The sequence below is a fragment of the Alternaria atra genome, assembly GCF_907166805.1.
Source record: "Alternaria atra isolate CS162 genome assembly, contig: 21, whole genome shotgun sequence".
Lineage (NCBI taxonomy): Eukaryota > Fungi > Ascomycota > Dothideomycetes > Pleosporales > Pleosporaceae > Alternaria > Alternaria atra.
Window position 1 is genome coordinate 6,245,484 of NW_025091319.1, and position 20,228 is coordinate 6,265,711.

At 51.8% G+C, this 20,228-nt stretch overlaps 7 protein-coding genes across 7 annotated transcripts; 2 read left to right on the forward strand and 5 right to left on the reverse strand.

Moving 5' to 3' along the window:
* Nucleotides 1-438: 438 nt before the first annotated feature.
* On the reverse strand, nucleotides 439-2,155 carry ALTATR162_LOCUS2519 (uncharacterized protein; the record flags this gene model as incomplete). The annotated part of the gene is made up of 4 exons (XM_043310125.1): nucleotides 439-760; nucleotides 862-1,370; nucleotides 1,418-1,974; nucleotides 2,026-2,155. 4 exons carry the CDS (start codon nucleotides 2,153-2,155, stop codon nucleotides 439-441), a joined length of 1,518 nt encoding a protein of 505 aa, XP_043166060.1.
* Nucleotides 2,156-2,699: 544 nt separating this feature from the next.
* On the forward strand, nucleotides 2,700-7,452 carry ALTATR162_LOCUS2520 (uncharacterized protein; the record flags this gene model as incomplete). Its single annotated transcript, XM_043310126.1, has 4 exons — nucleotides 2,700-2,817; nucleotides 2,859-3,468; nucleotides 3,524-5,230; nucleotides 6,051-7,452. 4 exons carry the CDS (start codon nucleotides 2,700-2,702, stop codon nucleotides 7,450-7,452), a joined length of 3,837 nt encoding a protein of 1,278 aa, XP_043166061.1.
* A 1,051-nt stretch (nucleotides 7,453-8,503) lies between these two features.
* On the reverse strand, nucleotides 8,504-9,655 carry ALTATR162_LOCUS2521 (uncharacterized protein; the record flags this gene model as incomplete). Its single annotated transcript, XM_043310127.1, has 1 exon — nucleotides 8,504-9,655. The coding sequence occupies one exon, from the start codon at nucleotides 9,653-9,655 to the stop codon at nucleotides 8,504-8,506; it is 1,152 nt and encodes a 383-aa protein (XP_043166062.1).
* Nucleotides 9,656-11,332: 1,677 nt separating this feature from the next.
* On the reverse strand, nucleotides 11,333-12,604 carry ALTATR162_LOCUS2522 (uncharacterized protein; the record flags this gene model as incomplete). The annotated part of the gene is made up of 1 exon (XM_043310128.1): nucleotides 11,333-12,604. One exon carries the CDS (start codon nucleotides 12,602-12,604, stop codon nucleotides 11,333-11,335), a length of 1,272 nt encoding a protein of 423 aa, XP_043166063.1.
* A 743-nt stretch (nucleotides 12,605-13,347) lies between these two features.
* ALTATR162_LOCUS2523 (uncharacterized protein) lies at nucleotides 13,348-16,400 on the forward strand (the record flags this gene model as incomplete). The annotated part of the gene is made up of 5 exons (XM_043310129.1): nucleotides 13,348-13,932; nucleotides 15,114-15,320; nucleotides 15,371-15,488; nucleotides 15,539-16,299; nucleotides 16,350-16,400. 5 exons carry the CDS (start codon nucleotides 13,348-13,350, stop codon nucleotides 16,398-16,400), a joined length of 1,722 nt encoding a protein of 573 aa, XP_043166064.1.
* A 125-nt stretch (nucleotides 16,401-16,525) lies between these two features.
* Nucleotides 16,526-17,584, reverse strand: ALTATR162_LOCUS2524 (uncharacterized protein; the record flags this gene model as incomplete). Its single annotated transcript, XM_043310130.1, has 1 exon — nucleotides 16,526-17,584. The coding sequence occupies one exon, from the start codon at nucleotides 17,582-17,584 to the stop codon at nucleotides 16,526-16,528; it is 1,059 nt and encodes a 352-aa protein (XP_043166065.1).
* Nucleotides 17,585-18,963: 1,379 nt separating this feature from the next.
* ALTATR162_LOCUS2525 (uncharacterized protein) lies at nucleotides 18,964-19,926 on the reverse strand (the record flags this gene model as incomplete). The annotated part of the gene is made up of 2 exons (XM_043310131.1): nucleotides 18,964-19,330; nucleotides 19,370-19,926. The coding sequence occupies 2 exons, from the start codon at nucleotides 19,924-19,926 to the stop codon at nucleotides 18,964-18,966; spliced, it is 924 nt and encodes a 307-aa protein (XP_043166066.1).
* Nucleotides 19,927-20,228: the final 302 nt, after the last annotated feature.

The following is a 20,228-nucleotide window of genomic DNA, read 5'->3' on the forward strand; positions in this document are numbered from 1 at the left end:
TCCCGTTTTTGCATGTGAAGATCCACCCGCCCGACTAGCCTCGCCGTGCATCCTCAGGTACACCATGACGATCAAACATGAGGCAGACCCAGCTCAACCTTTCTGATCCTGTCTGTCATCTCATTCACTGTGCAATAAATCACGCAGCTCCCTTCGATGTCGGTCGATTGATGTAAACGCAGAACATTGGCAGACGCAAATGTGTGAGGCAAATCGATTTGGAGTCGAACGGATGTCATGCTGCAGGTAAGAGCCTGTTGTCTGGACGCGAACTTCCATTGTACAAATAACCTTGCAAAAGCCAAACTTTTCGTACACGATCCGAGGAAGCATATACAGAGATTTCTACACAACGATCTTCCAGGAATCATTACCGAGCGCCGCGATTGTTAACAAACTTCCTCAACGGACGGAAACCCTTCAAGTATCACGCGATACTCAAACCTTCTCCTCGTGCGCACTCGTGATGTTGTTCTTCTTTTCCGAGATTGAGACTACGCTTGATGCCCTCCCAGCCGTTTCCTCAGACGAGGGCGCTGCATCATCGCCATCGAAAATGACTGCCATGTGCTCCAGAGTGTAGCCACGGGTTTCTGGGTAGTAGAAATACACTGTCAATCCCATTGCGACAAGCACAACAATGAAGACAAAATAGTACTTCCAGCCAATTGCTTCGAGGGCAATAGGGTTAACAAAGGTGTTGAAGAAGTTGGCGACTACTACTGTGATCCAGGTGACAGTCAGACCGTGAGAGCGGAGCCTGTATGGCTAGATTTCACAAGGGTAAGCTGTCAGGAACGGCGTCCTAAGTCATGCTAGTCAGCACGGCGGTCTGTTAGAAGGGATTGAGGCGAGACTTACAGAGCAATGTCGTAGCCAGCGAAGAAGATGAACAGGAAGGGGATGACAGCAATACCTGTGGAAGGACTGCCAGATTCTGCAAATGCACCGCTGAGGGCTGTCACAAGGATGTACGCCACGAGCATGACGCCTGCTGAAGCTAAGAAGAGGGGGCGGCGTCCCAGTCGGTCGACACTAAGTGCAGCGCCTACTGCAAAGAAGAGATTCCATACTTGCAGAAGACCAGCAATTAACGTCTGGTGTGTGACACTTGTGATGCCTACAGTTCTGAGGACAATCGCAAGGTAGTACGAAACAACACCGTTGCCGCACCACTGGGAGAAGATACCAAGAGATACCGATATGAACAGGCGGCGTCGGTTGCCTACTGTCTTGAACAGATCTGTGTAGCTTGCGTCCTTCAGTGTTGAATCGAGGCGGATGGCAGCTGTGATTTCGATCATCTCATACTCAACTAAAGCCGATGCGGAGTCGCCGCCAGCATGATACGTTGTCAAAATTGTACGAGCCTGTGACTATCGTTAGGGCAGCCCAATCGTTGCGTCTGGTGACTTACCTGTTCGCTTCTATCGACAGATACAAGCCAGCGAGGGCTCTCAGGCGTCATCAGAAGTCCAGGTAGTGCGATCAAGGGCAGCAGCAACTGCATGATAGATGGGATCCGCCACGCCCAGTCACTCTCAACATTGCGAGTACCAAAAGTAACAAATGCAGCAATAGTACCGCCCACATACCATCCGCACATGAAGAGAGCGCTCAGGATGCCCCTGTAGACCGGGTGAGAGATTTCGTTAATGAGGAGAGGAACAGCGTTTCCGAACCAGGCCGAAGCGCAACCAACAAGGAACCGAGATAGCACGAATGCAATGTTGTTGTCGCTCAGAACAATCAGGGATCCTGCGAATAGAAAGACGTAGCCAATGTATACTCCAAGTTTGCGTCCGTACTTGTTGGCCACAAACGCAGTCAAGGGGTAAGACAGGCCCATCCCAAGCCAGTAGATGGCATTCAAAAAGCCCAACCAAGCACCGGCTGGAGTTTCCATGAACGAGTCCCATCGAGGTAGTGCCTGCAGTCCGTTCATGAGACTCCCGTCATAGCCGTTGGCGGAAGCTGGACGAATGTTAGTGATGTCAAAGGAGAGGAGACCTTGAAGCTACATACAAAACAACGACAAGGACAAGATGCAGAAGTGCAGCTTGATGAGATGTGATTTCGTGTACCATGGCTTGCTGTCAGGCAAGACAACGAGCAGGTCATCGTTGGCTCCATTCTGCGACTTAGAGATAGCCATGACAACGTAAAAGGGGCTGATGATGCTATGAGTGTTGGAGAATGTGATGCTGGTCGATTATCCACGCAGCACGACCTTATATGTGAATCTCAGATGGACAATGGCAGGTCCAGAGCATCACGATATAGCGTATCGGTTAGCTACCGTGACCTTTAAGCGAAGGCCGAAAGTGTGGCTGCGCGCGTGGAGTCCCCGGAAATTTGGGATCACGCGAATTTGCGGAGTAGCGCACCGGTGAAAAAGAGAGTTACTTATAGCGCATGCTCTCCGACTGGACCTACACGGGGAAATAAGAGTGCTAAGTGGAGAATATCGGCGTCGCTATTTCCCCGATAGCCTCCGCAGACCAAGCGCGACCCGCAACCCGCTGCTGCTAAGGCACGCATCGGGACAATACTCGACAAGCCGCGCTGAATATGCGCCGACAACCATGCATCTGATCGGATCATGTCGTAACTTTTGAATGGCATCCATATAGCAAGGCCTCGTCGCAGTTGCCAGTGCCGGCCAGTCCGTCCTTCCTAACCACCACGCCTACAGCACCATGGCGCTTTTCAATGACGAGAACACAAATCAGGAGCACGCGACTCCGTTCGCGCCATTTGACGTTGAGGAAGTGCTCCTGCAGCTGAACATTGACGAGAAAATGTCGCTTCTCTCAGGTAGGACCTCTGTGAAACTTGAAGTGCGTCGCTCATAGCAGCAGGCAAGGATTTCTGGCACACGCGCGACATACCCAGACTATCCATCCCTTCCATACGACTATCAGATGGTCCCAACGGTATCCGAGGTACCAAGTTTTTTGGCAGCGTACCTTCTGCATGCCTTCCATGTGGCACAGCCATCGGCGCTACGTTCGACTCGGATCTGGTCGTTGAGATTGGCCATCTACTCGGCGACGAGGCTCGAGCAAAAGGAGCACATGTCGTCCTTGGTCCAACGATTAACATCCAGCGAGGGCCGTTGGGCGGTAGAGGATTCGAGTCTTACTCCGAGGACCCATTCCTATCCGGTATGCTTGCAGCAAGCTACATCAATGGCCTCAAGGATAAACACATAGGCGCTGCTATCAAGCACCTTGTTTGTAACGATCAAGAACATGAAAGAATGGCGGTCAATACCATTATCACTCAACGTGCGCTGAGAGAGATCTATCTCCTGCCGTTCATGCTCGCGACGCGGCTCAGCAACCCAGCAGCGATCATGACTGCCTACAACAGAGTCAACGGCGTACACGTTGCGGAGGACCGAAGCATATTGAAGGACGTACTCAGGAACGAATGGCAGTGGGACGGACTCTTCGTGAGTGACTGGTAAGCCTAGTCTATCTCTTTCACACAATCGTTGCGCGGTTCTGACAGCTCGCAGGTTCGGCACGTACAGCACAAGCGAAGCAATAAACGCCGGTCTCGACCTAGAGATGCCCGGCCCATCGCGATGGGGAGGAGCAGCGCTCGTCCACGCGGTTTCAGCCAACAAGGTGCTTTCCTCTGAGCTCGACGAGCGGGTGCGTGCGGTCCTCAAGCTGGTCAAGAAGTCTGCACAAGCGCGTATCCCCGAGAATGCACCGGAGACTCAGTTGAATCGACCGGTGGACCGACGTCTTCTTCGGAAGGTAGCCGCCGACTCAATTGTGCTCCTTAAGAACCAGGATAATGTCCTTCCCTTCTCCCAGGATCGCAAGATTGCGGTCATCGGCCCCAACGCTAAGATCGCTACTTACTGCGGCGGCGGTAGCGCATCACTGAACGCGTACTCCACATCCACACCATTGGACGGTATTAAATCACTCGCGAAGGGCGGAGTGGATTTTGCACAAGGCGCATATGCTTTTCAGATGTTGCGTGAACTTGGCAAGGAGCTCACCGTGGACGGGAAACCCGGTTTCAAGCTGCGCTTCTTCAATGACCCGCCGACAAACGTGGAGAGGACCCCACTTGAGGAACGAACACTGACCGACTCGAACATATTCTTCCTCGACTACGATCATCCAGATCTCAAGGAGATTTGGTATGCAGAGACTGAAGGTGTCTTCGCTCCAACTGAATCTGGCACCTATGATTTCGGCCTGTGCGTGCATGGGACTGGAAGACTATATATTGACGACGAGCTTCTCATCAGCAATGTTGAGAACCAGAGGCCTGGACCTAGCTTCTTGGGTTCTGGGACTCTCGAAGAGACCGGCGCAAAGGCTTTGGTTGCAGGCAGATCGTATCGCATTACCGTGCAATGGGGCTGTGCGAGGACAAGCACAAGGAAGACACCTGGCACAGTGGACTTTGGTCATGGTGGTTTGCGCTTCAGTGGTTGTTTGCGCCAGGACGCACAGGATTTAATCGATGCCGCAGTGCGTCTCGCGTGCGAGGTCGATCAAGTGGTCATTTGTGTCGGTCTTGGTCCCGAGTGGGAGTCAGAGGGTGATGATCGCATATCAATGGATCTTCCGCCGAATACAGATACGCTCGTCGAACGAGTCCTGGAGGCCAACCCAAATGCAGCTATTGTGGTTCAGTCCGGTACACCTGTCGCGATGCCTTGGAGCGATAAAGCAAAGGCGATCTTGCATGCGTGGTACGGTGGGAATGAAGGCGGCAACGGTATCGCGGATATCCTCTTCGGCGCTGTGAACCCCTCAGGAAAACTGCCTCTAACTTTCCCCCGCCGATTGAAGGACAATCCAACGTATTTAAACTATCGCTCCGAGGGTGGTCGCGTGTTGTACGGCGAGGATGTCTACGTGGGGTACCGTTTCTACGAGCAGACCGAAGTGGCACCATTATTCCCTTTCGGCCACGGCTTGTCGTACACGAGTTTCGCCTTGTCCAGTCTCAAGCTTGACATGGACATGCAAACCGACCGGCTGAGCGTGCGCTGCACTGTGAGCAATACGGGCTCCAGGGCCGGTGCTGAAGTCGTGCAGGTTTACATTGAGCCGATCTCACCACCTATTCGTCGGCCGTTGAAGGAATTGAAGGGATTTGCGAAGCGCTACGTTGAAGCAGGTCAGAGTGCTGAGGTAGTTGTCGAAATCGACGTTCTTCGGGACACAAGCTTCTGGGAAGAGAAGGAAGGAAGGTGGTGCAGTCATGCTGGGATGTACAACATCGTTGTTGGAACAAGTAGCGCTGGCTGTCACCTGTCAGGTTCGATCGTGTCGCCGGAAGCAAGGTACTGGCTGTCGTAGATTAATGTGAACGATTGTGTTGCAAATGTTGTCATTGCTGCTTCCATCGATGCTCTTCCATTCTTTAAGGTGATTAGCAGTAACCCAGGTATCATCGCCACTGGAAGCGATCACTGAGATGTCTGAATGAGCAAGACGCTCCATCTTTGAATTTTCTCTGTAGTGCTCTGTTGATTGATGGTCTTGGTCATATCACGCAAATTCGAGAGGAAGCACTCAGGCCATGACGAGGACCGAAGTGCCGAGGGCACATCTGGCGCGTTTGGGGCCTTGGCGAGCGCGTCCTGGCCAGGCGCGATCCGCATCAGCAAACGAATATGGTTCTCGTGTCTTCGCAGCTTGACAATACAACCAATCCGCAGACTACGCGACCGCCACGCGCCTGCGATGCATGTCGGATTAGGAAGACGCGTTGTGACCTGGGCGTAGACGTAAACGTACCGGATTCAGTATGCGTGCGTTGCCGGCGTCTGCAGCTGCAATGCACTTTCGAACTAGCGGTCGGTAGGAGGGGCCCAAAACGGTAGGTTAACATCCAGTGAAGTATCCAGAAATGGCTGCTCTGCGGTGGAGTCATTTGCGGTCTCCAGAGGTTCTGGCACAGCTGCCGACGACTTGTTATGCGCGACCGAGCACCTCCTTTTTGGGCTTTGAAAGACTTGAGCAAGGTTGACCAGGAAGCCTGAACCGCAGCTAACAGTCACGTTATAGCAAGCGGATACAAGATGATGCGTCACAAAATTTCGATCTCGCTAGGAGCGAGCGTTCTGCAGTACCTCTCCCGAGTCCTACTTCGTTTATCGTTGTCCAGCAAGGCGCATTTCGCACTGACAGCATCTGTTCGCGAGCGCTTTTACGAACTATGGTGGACGACTATCTTCTGTGCATCTATCCGTTGATTCCCGTGGTCCATCGGCCATCGTTCTGCTTCGCCCTGCACGAGGATCGTGACAATGACGACGACGACTTCCTAGGCCTTCTCATCGCTATATGCGCAATCGTAGTTGCGTTGCTTCCCAGCAAATATGAAGGCTATCGTAGCCTCGATTTGTCCATGGCTCCCTCGCGTGCCGAGGTGCTCAATCGCTGTCACGGCTTCCTCACCGCTTTGCGTAGGCCCGACTTCTTTGAAAAAATTGGCTCTAGCAAGTGGGCTGCATTGTATCTCATGGCTATTGCTTTCTTTCAGGTTGGAAAACCTAACCATGCTCGCATGATCGAGGTGGAGAGTATGCAGCTCGGACGATTGCTTGACCTCCACCGTGTTGATAAATATGAGGAACTGGACTGTATTGAGAAACAGCTGCGGAGAAAAGGCTTTTGGCTTCTATTCTATGGTTACGTACATTCAGAGATACAAAATTTTCGCAAGGAGAAGCTCTCCTTCCTGGATCATGCTACCATGGCGACGACGAATCTCAAGGCACTCATGCCTATCGAAGTCGAAGACGAGCAGATCTTCAAGCATGAGACGTTCTCTTCGCCAACATCGGATGTGAGCATGACCATGGGCTTCATCATTCACTCTCGCCTCTTTTGGCAAGCTATTGAGGATCCACACGACAATACAAGGGGCGAATGCTTGTGCTGTCGCAATCGCTCGCCTGCCGCACAAGTTGCGCATCTTAGGCGCCGCTTGCGGGATCTGAAATATGCCTTGGACGATGCTCCTAGGCCCTTTCGACAATACGCATTATCCGACTTCGACTCTGCTTCACATATCTTTTCATCCTCTCAACTGGGTACACTACGCGTCAATATTCATGTTACGCATCTCTGGCTTCAAAGCATGTTACTGGACCAGTTGGATTTACTCACCTCGCCTGAGCAGCACTGGCACGAGCGCGAGGACATATCCACTCAACTTCTCCACGTACTTCACAACACCCCTCAAGCAGACATTGAGCCAAATGGTCTTCACCTTGTCTACAAGGTGCGCGACGTGGCAGTTGGGCTACTCGCATGCCCGTACGTAGCACCTGATTCTTCGGCAAAGCGAGCCCAGGAGTACGTCAAGGCGTTTACTGACATCATGGCCCGCCTGGATGCAAGCGAGACGGTCAACACAGCTAATCTTCAAAGCTGGATTGATACTGGACGTCAAAATGTCTAAGCAATATCGCCAACGAAGTTACTAAGCTTTTGTAGAAGAAGTCGATGTAAGACCCAGTAAAGCACAAAAGGGCAGGCCAAATCAGGCGTCAACAATCTCTGTATGCAATGCAATCTACCTGCTACTTTGATCAAGTATTCGCCCTCTTGAACTTCGCTGGCATATAATCCTGTAGAAGTAGCAATGTACATCGGCGCCTATTTGCCCGCGCGCGCATCCATGTAGCAGAGCACAGTCGAGCAGTAGAAAACACAGCTCTATAGTTGCTCGCAATATTTAATGAAAGCAATCGATGTCCGCCTCCTTGACTAACTTGCGCCACATCGAGAGCACCGTGCCCGCACAGTTAAGTAGGCGTTTGTCGATATATTCCTCAGCTGAAAGGGACAAGACCCGTCGCACTGAGTTATCGACATGGTCTAAGAAGAAAGTTTTGCACTAGATAGTTGCATTCTTCTTCCCTTTGCATACTCCCATCGACACAGAGTCAGGATCAACGCCATTGTCTTGAAGGTACTTAGCAGCCAACTGTGAGCCCAAAGTTACATTGTTACAATAGATAATGTGCGTACTGCTTCCAATCTTTATCAACTATTCTCGGTACCTTTTAGTATCAGCATTGACGAATTCTTCTGGTCGTCATTCCCGGCGGCATCCTCCTGCAAGACTGTAGGGGCGTGTTAGAAGAGGGTAGATGCATTAGTAGCGAATCCCCGCCGTTGTATGCTTTTGCTCATGTGTTGGTAGTGTGGTCGTATGAGGAGCAATACTCTTTTTTACCTAGACTGCCCCAAGTTCCACCTCGTCTTTCCAATATCGTTATCCTGTACTATCAACAATAGCGAAGAGGATGTTAGAAGAGCGGGTATATGAAGATTAACAAATTTGATTGCGTTACTGAACGGAAGGGGATATCTGAAACAATTACACAAAACGTCGTAAGCCGTCATAAAGATAGAACAAGTAACCACCATATGAACGCCGAACCCTTGAGGGAATACCCGTTGCCTGTTTATCTCCAAAACCAAACGAAGTGTGATAAACTCGTCAATTATCGTTGTGGGTGTTGCCCATATACCGGATATGGCGGCGCTGTTGCATACTGTTGTTGTGTCCGTGCATAATCCTGCGGATTGTACGTGTATTTCTGCTGGCCTCTGTGGTCGCTCTCTCGTCTCTGTCTCACGTCATGCTCTTCTTTGGTCTCCTCCATGGTCGGCAACTCGGCCGCAAATGCCTTTTGCTCTAAGCCTGGCGACCGCATACCTTCTGACGGCGCATAGGAGCTTGGGCGTGAGCTGACGGTGCTGTGCGACGCAGTCGACCAGCGCACATCTTGTTGCTGGGGTGAGTACTGGGATGGCTCAGAAACAGTGGAGGTACGATTATCGTGCGGGTGTAGGTAAGAGGGAGATGATTGAGGGTGGTAGAAGTCGCCTGGTAGTTCCATCACTACGTCGTTGGTGCCTAGGAGCTGCTTCGGCGGCACGGGCGGGCCGTTTTGATGATCGGGCTGCGCGTATTGCTGACTCTGCCTGTGTGGTGACATGGGCATCTGGTAGGGCTGCGTTGGCGATGGCTGGGGCGACTGACCGAACGCTGAGCGATCTGCTGGGTTGACCGTCTTCAACCGACCGTTCTCCATCATCGCTTGCAATGCTCCTGAATCGAGTAATTCAGCCTTCTTTACTAACCGCTCTACCATGACCTTCGCAGCCGCCTTCATTTCCTTCTTGACGAAGTTAATCATGGTGACGTTGCACTTGATCTCCACATCCTCGCGTATGTAGAGCCCCTCCGGCGGCGCACCAGAGCCCAGCTCTTTCGGCTCTGGTGGTTCACCAGGCTGGTTTCCGCAAATCTGCCACTTGTTGCGCAAGTCGACATTTGCAGGCGCATAAGTGTGTGTCTGCAGACCGAACGGCAGGTCATGAAAGACACCTCGGAACTTGATTGCGCCACTTCCCATCTTGCCAATGCCAGGTATATATTGTATGCGCTGCGATATCTCGTACCATGTTGAATAGAATTCGTCTGCTGGAGCGTCGCGCGGTGCTTTGATGGGTTCGTGGCCGGTAACGAGTGGGTTCAACTCGAGGATCTCGCCGTGGCTGTGAAGGAAGTCGATTGCGAGCTGGCGCGGTATAAAAGACGGAATGGGTGTGATGTTCACGTACTGCGCCTTCTTGCGCATCATGTTCATGGTGGGCGATCAATGTCGAGTAGGGCCGATATGAAGGTGTGAGGATTCTTGCTCGATTGCTCGCGGATACGACGCAAGAAAAGAAGCTGCGCCGCGCCGGTAAAGATGGGGAAGTAATAAGGTTGGTGCTGACGGTATCCCTGCTTGTGTAAGTAGGCTTGGATGCGCTGGGCCGGGTGGTAATCACACAGCCGCCCAAGATCGTCGTGACGAAACGCGTCATGCACGTGCGCGTGATGTCAGAAACACACAAGATGCGCATGCAATCTTCTTTTTCTTTCAAGGGTTGATGCGATTCATGACTTTGAGAGCGCGGCCTACTCGTAGCAGTTTGCCATTCAATCACCATCATGATTGCGGCCCTGTAGGGCGGCTGGTGCCCGCTGTGGAGTCGCCTAATTATAGGCCTGCTCAATGGCGTCTGTCAGCTCTAAGCAGGTGGGGGCGGGAAAGTCTGAACTTCAGCAATTCACCGCCACAAGCCGCACATGTCTGTGACTGTTGAGAAATGATCTTGAAAGACGCTGCCAGCACAATTGCTGATGTCGTGTATCCCTTACGTTGCTTTTGCCTAACCCCGGAATTGCCGTCATCCGAAGAGATAGCGTTGACTTCGCCAAGTTGTGCTGCTGGGCGGACGCGACGACTGGCATCTGGGGGCTGAGTCTAGGATGACTGATCGCTCTATCGTTTGCTAGCTCAATTCCACTTTCATAGTGGCGATAAACCTATCAAAATCAAGGTCGCTCAGATTGAGTTGAGATCCTCAACATGGCGGCATGAACTGTTTCGAGACCAACTAGACCTGAGACATCATTTTCCATTGACCCCGCGGAGCCCCTGAATGCCGCGAACCATGCGATCTTAGCTAAGGCATCAGGAGCCACGGGCCGTCCTTCTCTGAGAAATATTGCTGGTTTGCATTAATGAAGAATCAAGAGTGTACTTCTTTTTGACGATCGTGGTACTGGCTCGGTGAAATCTATCGCAGCCAGGAGAGAACAGACATGTGGCCAAGAAAATGTATTGGAAGTATAGAAGTGAGTTGAGAGCTCAACTGTGGTCATTGGTAGTGCAAAAGGAATGTGCAAGATCGTGGTGGGTTCCGCATTCTAGCCATCGCAAGAAGGACATGGGGAATGATGTCGATGAGTAGAGGCTAGAAGGAAAAGTGGCCGTGGATGGAACACGTCTCGGATCCACCTCCAAGGTTCGTTCCTGCCTTTGTACTTGGTGCAACTCATGACGTTTGTTTAGCTCAGAAGGCAGGTGCTACCTCAACCTCAACCATGGTTCGTGCAAGGCGGCTCACGCACAAACATATCATAGCGCTCGCTAAGAGCGTGGACTCCATCATCGAGATGACTTCAATAAAGATCATCCAAGACGGATTTGGGAGATAGGAAGAGGATGTTGCGGCAGCAAGTGGGCTCTCGAAGGTGCGAGCTGGATTACCAAACGCGAGGTCTGTTCGCCGTGTCGCTCGGTGTCAAACGGCCGAGTCATGCATCGACGAATTATCCCGGCGAGTACTACACATAGCCTCACTGCACGAAGACCAAATTCACACTAGATCTTGGGGCCGCTGACAGCTAGTGGATACCAACTCGATACGCTTTCCAAGACTGGAGGTGTTGAGAAGCTACAAGCAAGAGCGAGTACCCGCTATACCACTGCCTACGATACAACAACATCCAAAACACTGACCCCGCCCTTCTCTCCATGAACCCTCCTGACCTCGACCCATCCATTCCCTTCAACTCTTACAATCTTCCCATCAACACAGATCCGCCTCCATCTGCCATCGTCCTCTCTGCCTTCAAACTCGATCCTCAGTCCATCAATACTCTCATACCTCACATCCTCTTCTTCAACATGCAAACCACCCTGGTACGCTTTGCCCATGATACCCATGATTTCATCACCACTCCTCGGCCCAAAATATACAAGATGCATACTACCGTCTAGCGGTTTAGTAGCAGGTGAGATGCAAAACGGCTGTTCGAGATGCGAGACCATAGTGGCGAGAACGTACATATGCTCTTCTTCAGGCAGGGCGATCCACTGAACACCGTTTTGGAGGATGGAGATCTTGCCTTTGTAAGGGTGTGGTGGTGAGCCATCAGCAGGGTACAATGCTTCTTTTGCTGCCATCTTGAAGCGCTCGACACCGTGTTTGCGGTACTCGGCTGTGTCGCTGTCGCCGACGAGGGAGGCGTGCATGCCCCAGCTAGCCACTACCGCGCCATGGAGGATACCATTACCATGCTCATCTTTCGGTAATTCTTCTTCTTGGCGGGCTTCGTCCGTGAGAAGACGTGCGCCAGGGGAAAAGGTAGCTGTGAAAGTAGGCAGGGGTTTTGCTGACCATGATGCGAGGGCGGGTAGACCCCATGTATTGTTTGCTCCAGCGTTAATCGAGTGGTAGAGCGCGTTTGCTGTGCCTAGGGGCAGAAGTACGACTTGGGGTGGGATATACGTTTGGGAATTTGGTGTATTGGATGAAAGACCGTTTACGAGGTCGACAACACCACCATCTCCTGAGAGAAGGATGACGCGAATTGGTCTACCCTCGTTGGCGGCTGGAAACAAAACTTTGTCTGTGAGTTCCAATATGCTGGTGGCTGATTTTGTGGTGTGTATTTCCATTCCCTTTACCACTTCCTCGCCGTGTATGGCCTCGAGAATCGGACGTACGACATTGGAGAAGAAGTCTTGTGCACTTCGGTCACCGGAACCAACGGAAAGGATGATGTGCGTTTCGCGCTGCTCGGGTGAATCATCTAGAGATTGCGGAAGGAGAGGTTGTTTCGACACATTGATCAAAAAGGGCGTTTTTGTAGGATCTTTGTGCTCTTGCAACGTGATTACCGCTTTGGATTGGTTGTCGATGCATTTCGCTGTGAAGACGATCTTTCTGTGCTGCTCGCTGCCGATTGATGAACTCATGTTGGAGGCCTAGTGGGACAAATGACTCCGGCAGCTTGCTCAAGCAATGCGACCACGGAGGTATGAGAGGATAATCATTTACGAATTCGTCTGTAGAAAAGAGATGATGATCGGTAGGATCCGGAATGTGGAAGGCTGATAGTCCAATCCCAAGGCATGCAACACTATCCATATTCATGGGGCGTAGATAGATCTTCGCAGCCCAATCGCGCAATCCCACCTTCCCCAATTTTCGACTACGCCAGATACGCTAGTCTACGTGCGTCATGTTCAATAATAACATTGTCTTGAGACGAAAAGCACGCATCAATCTGAAACACATTTGACCGAGCACATTCTCATGATAGGGGTCTGAAATTTGCAGCATGCCGTTGTCTACACTGCAAATATTGCAAGGGATTGCATTCCCAGACTGACAATTGTTACATTCGGGCAGCGGCGTCAGCAAGTGTTACGTCATCATCACTTGGCAATACGAAGCAGCCTAGACTGAAGGAACTCAGCCGCGCCTGTCAGCTACACCACCAACAAATTGACATTGCGGCGCAGACAGCCAACGTCGCATACTACATACGCCGGGGCACCACCAAGTTCGTTACCTCCTGCACCCGCACCTTGGAGCCACGAGTATCCGCATCAGCGACGTCGAACCCATCGGATTCCGCGCAATCGTGACGACGACAGCGAGAACGCATATGCGACCCTAATACCCGCCCCCAACAACCCACACAATCACCGCCAACATGAACGGCTGGCTAGTCTTCATCATAATTCTGCTCTTGCTCCTCTCAATCTCCTACTTCGGGTGGTACTTCTACGCCCGGTGGAACGCATCCCGCAATGGCCTACCACCGCCTTCGATGAATCCTATGGTGGCCTTCAGTCGCTCCTCAGCCTCTGGCACTGCAAACTCCAACTACCCCGGTCCCGCACCCACTGGCATCAAAGGCTGGTTCGATACCCAAGTGCGCAAATTCAAGAACAGGAACAACCGGTACACAACGGGTAGTGGCTACGAAGACGCAGGCTACAGTGCTGGACGAGGCGTCGGCGGAGGCCGCGGCGCAGGAAGCCGACTCGATCCCGACGAAGCCTGGAGTTCGCGCGTAGGCGATGAAGCATACTACGAGGAGCAGGAACTCGGTCTGCATGAACCCGCATCTACCCAGGGTCAAACCGCCAATCCCTATGCCAACCCCACCTCCTACAACAATACCGCCGAACCTAGTCGCGGACGTAGTCGCACGCGCGACTCCTACGATGAGCATCTCGATGCGCAGAGTGCGAGGAATCCCTTCGGCGATGACAATGCGGCGAGTCTGAGGGGCGTGAGTCCTAGGCCGGTGCTAGATGCCGATACAAGTTATCGGGGTGGTGCCACGGCGACTATGCCGAGTGTGCCCAAGCACAAGAAGGCGGGTAGTGCGGACAGCATGGATGATAGTCCAACAGAGAGTCGGAGGAGTGTATTCAGGGAGGGGTTATAGTATTGAAGACATGGACGTGGGCAGAGAAAACCGGAGTAGCTTCTTCTGACACTATACTTGTATCAGGTTTGGTTCAGTGTTTCGAGCGAGGTATTCAACCTCGCCATTGGCATTTCAATGATATCTCGTTATATTTCTTACTGAGTAGACAGTCTTTGATGACATGCTTGAGATGAAGACGCTAACAGTCGTAGATCAAGCCCTGGTCCACACTGTTCTCAGCCTCATTATCGGACCCTGCAGAACTCACTCATATCTTGAGGAACACTTCAACACTGATAGGAAAGCTGAACAGACCCCAAGACACCACTCCATCTACCAGATTCTATGTACGCTACCTCACCAGTTCATTTCAAAACACATCTCTCCACGCAGATGCTATCATTCTCTAGCCGCCACCAAAATCCCCACAAATTTGTATCTCTCAAGATCTACGTGACCAACCAAGAGAGGTTGCATAGCTACGAGACATACAAGGCCACTCCGATGTACGACTCATACTTGAAGGACCATGTATTTGCAAGAGAAGAGGCAACCCAGTCAGGTCAGATGGTCAGTGACAAAAGACCGTTAATCTAAGTTTGTACGTGGCAGAGATAGTAGACCTTTGCGGAGACATCTCATACTACAAGACTTTTCTTTACATATAACTTGTGGAACTGTGTGCTGCGATATGCACATAAAGGCCACCCACGGGTTAATTGGCCACATAGCGACCTTTCCTGGCAAGTCTCAGGATGCGATCAATAGAAAGACTTGTCAGCGCTTGCGGCTTCCAGCGACGACTCCAGTATGGCTCAGCTCTTAACAGTCTATATTGACATCATATCATAACAGACTCCCCCTACAGTACTGCGTGAGAGTCGCGTTTGGTCTGGCCCGTGCGCTGATACAAGGTCACGTAGACTTGCTCTAGGCACGCACTTGAACTCTCCACTTTTACCTTGACAAACCAACCCATGACCTCCGCAATTGATCTTGAAATAATCAAGTTGACTCAACTTCTACACTGACAATCGTAGGCATGTCGCGGCAACCCAACATGCGAGCCGGAGGGGTACGACAAGGTCCGTATGGCCCAAATCACCCTCCGCCGCCTCCCCTCGCGCTACCGCCCGAAGCTTACGAGAGCCAGCGGATGGAACATCGAAGCCGTCCAAACCGGGCGGTACGACATCGAAGTTACGCACGAGCTGAGGCAGAGCACCTTCGTGGAAGAGCGCAAGAGCGTATGCGCAGTCATTCGCCTGCCCGCCCCCAAGATCGACGTGATGAACAGCACCGGTATCGGGAGCGATCCCCACGGCGCCACGAGCCGGTGGACAAACAGCCTCGACGGGATGACCGCAGACGTGAGCCGGATGAGGGTGTGAGATGCTTTGCTTGCAACGAGCCAGGTGGGTTGCTACCGTATTTTCGTCATTTCCCTTCGCTAAGTGTTGGAAAGGCCATAGAGCCGCTGACTGTAGGATCGCCCAAAACTTCGGCAGGAAGGGTTGCTTCAGGTGTGGAGACACAGGGCACATCGCCCGTGCTTGCAAGGTGCGTGTTGGCCAGACCAAGACTGACGCCGACCTTGCTGCAGATAAGTTGAACGGCGACTCCAACAGCTACTACAACAACGACCGTGGCGGCAGCGAGAGGTGGTGTCCATCGCAGGAAGCTACTACCGACGGCTATGTCGTTGGCTACACCCATGCAGGATACTACGTGGAGGACAAGGTGGACTGGGACGATGATGCTCTCGAGACAGGTGATGCTGCTCCCGCTGCTGAGAACGTTGCGGTCAAATCGACGCAGCGTGACTCTAACTGGCATCCCGATAGACTGAAGATGGTCCGCGAACCTTATCTAGGCCTTCCCCATCTTGAGAACGCGAAGGTCGATGATATACCACCGACAGTGCAAGACCTACGCGGCTACGACTATCGTATCCAAGTCATGTACCAAAGCAAACCCAGGAACCAGCGATTCATCAACGGAGGTAATGGCAAGATCGCACCAGCAAGGTACGGATCCGAGCAGCGACACGATCTTGGACTCTGCTTCGCTACCTTCCTCACGCGTAAACGTTGTGAGATGGGAGTCGATTGTCCCTGGCGTCATCATCCACTGTCCAATGCTGAAAAGGCCTGGATCATCGAGTATGGCAAGAAGAAGGGCAAGGAGTTCATTGACAACGTCGATAGGTGGTGGTCTTTTCCTGAGGTAAATCATGCTTCGTCGTGTATGTTTTAGACTTCTCTAACAATGACCAGGTACCGGTTCCAGGTGCTACTATGCATGGGCTGGGCGATAAGGATACCTAGGTAGCTGTACTTGCGGTCTAAAGGCCCTTGTATATCGGCGGCGTGGGTTGGAAGCGGATCTGATGGATTTTGAGGCAGCCGTGAAAGATACAACCTTGAATGCTGTGACATCGCTTGGAAGGAAGCTAGAGCAAGATGCCACCACGTGTATGGTACCAGCCTCGCATGTCGTCGATACCCTGCAGTCCAACAAGCATCATGTTAGCAAATACATCCAAGTCATCCGGTTGCGCAGTCTTCATGACATCTGTGAAGTCGAGCTCTTTGATGACGAAGTGATTCCTGTCGTTCCAAGCCATGGCAAAGTCGAAAGCACTGGTTGCCTTCCACAGATGCGCAGAAAGCGTGACGCGGTTCTTTAGGGAGAGATCGTGAGCGCAAGTCTTCAGTTGACCGCTAAGCAGGGTACACATGACGGTTATATGGAAGGCACACAGAACAGTACGACGGGCTGATTCGCGGAAGATGTACGATCTCCAAGCTGAGCGAGCAATCGTACTGGGATAAAGTGGTATAGATCCAGATACCTCAGTCTCTTCAGCCGCAATAGATAACAGCGCGGCGCCTATGTCCTCAAGATGAGGCAGTAGGGCATCGGCTCGTGCCCAGAATCGTACATCGCCACCAAATAGAAGCATGATCTGATATAGCATAAGGGCCTGTGTACGAGCTAGGATCTCTATTGGTGTAGTTGGCAAAGCGACGTTTACAAGCTCTTCAGCGCGGCTTATTATGTACCGTGCGACATGCTCAGCGTTAATATCATTCCTAGTGATGTAAAGGGCACATGCTGCGTGTGCGTCTTGTAGTGACCTGGGCATATGCCCTTCGTAGAGTAATGGGTGCGCCCAGGGCGTACAGGCTTGCTCTACCATCATCTTTGGCGCGAGTTTGACATGTTCGATTGAGTATTCTACTCTGGACTTTGCGTACGGTGAAAGATGCCCTGACGTGAAGGGCGTCTTTACTTGCGTGCCAGCTCTTTGCAGCGCCATCTGTTCGAATTGGTTGGATGTTGGGTTCAGCATTTCCGAAAGTGCATCGAGAGAGTTTGCGTCGGTACAGAAGTCGAAGTCTAAGATGTCTGCCGTAGAGTGTGTTGGCATGGCGGGTAAGTCGAAGTCGAAAGCAAGATCTTCATTAACTACATCTGCCATATCCGTTGGTAGCTCCGAGGGTGTCATGTCAACAGACGCTTCAGGTGCATTGTTTTGCGGAGTTGCGGCCTGCACACGAGGCTGTGGTGGGTAGACACATGATAGGTGCTGCCTAGCACATCGTGCACAATGAGGCTGCTCTAGACCGCACTTTCGTTTCGCTTTCGCGCATGCTGAGCAAGACTTCTGTCTGCCCTGAGAATTGATGTTGCGTGATCGATCTGGTGGCATGTTCGATGCGTTAGCTGTTGAAGGAGGTAAGGCTTGCCGCGCCTTCGCCGTTCCTGGCCCGCAGCGTCGTTAGTCAGCACTAGTGGGACGCCTCATCCAAGCTTGGACGACTTCTCTCACGACTGCTCTGCTCAACAACCAACTGGGTCATGAGCTCTGTTACTCCTTACTTATCATATACCCAACGCACCGCCACGATAGACGAGACGCATGCCTTGACCGATAGAATGAACCAGCTATTCTCCACTCACAGAAGTGGTGACTGCGGACTTCCGACCTGCATGACAACATCTTGGGCTGGTCGATAGCGATTTCGTCATCGTATATAAGATACATACAACACCTTGTCTTCTATTGGAAGCTGTGCTTTTTGAGTCATCCTGGTCTTCCGTCACTGCAGTCAACAGTTGACCGCTTCGACTCACATTCACGAATCACACTTTCTTCATTCCGGCCATCACACGCTCATGACAAATGAACCTGCATAAACCTCACCGAGGCTGGATTCTTGTTCTCCAAACTACTACTACCAGCTGTCTTTACCTTTTTCCTGCCTTCCAAATATAGAACCCGTTGGATAGCTATCGGTGCGATCGCATCCTCACTTGTCGACCTCAACGACATTGGTTTCTCCGCTGCTACAGCGTCTGAGAATCATGTGAAGGTTTGGAGGAGATATACGGAATGCGTCTTGGAGACTATGTATGTCGATGAGGCGAGCAAGAAGTTGGCTCTAGCTTCAAGCCTCTCTCTCTCGGTGTGCAGTAGCATGTGACATAAGACGGAGGCGGCGAAGAGCCACCGCTATCATTCAAGGCGTCTATTGTATTTTGGGTTAGACATGTAAGTTTGGGAAAGGTGAAACGCCGGTGTGTCTCATTGACCAACCTCGCGAGAGTTTGGAGAAGTATAAGGGGCTTCTTGCTTAACAAGATGCATGGTATCATTATCGGTCTCGAGCATCGACCCAACGATACGCTGGGACATGAACTCACTTCCAGCACCGCGATTCTTTTGTACACTACACCCGAAAGTCGCGGGATCAATGTAGCTTCCAATCTTCCCTGTCAGCAATACTGAAACCTCCGAAACTGTTCGCACAGCGCTACCTTGTGCCATCTCTAGAACTACAAAGTTGAGGTTCTCCTCCGGCTGGCCAAGCGTACCTTTACAGGCTACTCATCCTTCGGCTTGCGAACAGGTGACTTCCCATCCGCGCGACCCCGGTACCAACTCTTGAAACGGTATACCACATAGGCTGCTGCAAACATCGTCCAGAATATGACATCGGGCACGGCTTGCTTGCTCTCATCTGTGTCAGGCTTTGGCGAGCCCCTTCCCAAAAGTACCATCGTACGCTCCGAATGACTCGTCCATCTCTTCCAAGCTGTCGCGAGACCGATCATCACGGCTGTCGACCCAAGCCACGCCCCTCCAAATACGATCAAAGCGCCATAGCCACCCGTCATAGCACTACTACATGTAGCCAAGATCGAGCGCGCGACGAGGTTACCGATACTGGCTTGGATGATCGCTGCCGTACTGCCTACGATCAGTTAGTCGTTTTTTTCTACGATGAACACTTCGATTTGATATACCGGCAGCGATCCCAGCTGGCTAAATCCTGTAACTGCGAGTGCTACTGCTATGAATGCGAGTGTAGCCAGAGGCAGAATTACCGCCGCTGCTTCCCACGGATGTAGCTTGATCCAGGCCCCGACTGCCTTCGTCGTATCGATGAAACCAACCTGCTTGACCTTCTCGACAGCATTGACTACAGCGTCTTCAGCCTGTGTGACCCGAAGGGTGATCTTGGCGGCAACGTACTTCCAAACGAATTTGATGCCATCCTTCGCTTTCTCGGGGCTCCCGCTGCTCCTAGCAGGTATATGTACTGCGTTGCCGTCTTCCCTAGTGACCTCCACTGGCGTCTCGATCTCGACATCATCGCTAGCTTCATCTTCTGAGTGATCATCCGTGCGATGGCAAGGGTCCCGTTCGTTATTCTCGTCGTATGTCTTGCCTGAGCCTTCTGCTGCTGCTGTTTCTGCTGCTGTGGGGTAGGCTTCTCCGTGAGTGGTGGCGCAAGTCGCGCGTAGCACTGCGAGCCATTTCAGATTCATGATAAATTTTTCCATGATCTTTGACAGGCTAATGGTACTGGTGTTGAGATTGAATTTTTGGCTTGAACTCAGGATGCACGCATTGTAAGGTTTGAGTTGCCGAGCGGTGAAGTTGTGGGGTCTTTCACTGTGGGGGCAGATTAGGTCACAACCTGGAGGTTCACGCTTCACCCATCATTTCGCACTCCAAAGAAGTTCACCTTCTATGACCTTGCAGACTACACGTGATAAAACCATGGGTTCGGAAGCGTTGATAGATCGTTGAAGGTTATCCGGCACATAGGCGATAGTATCGTAGATTGGAGCTGGGGGGCGTT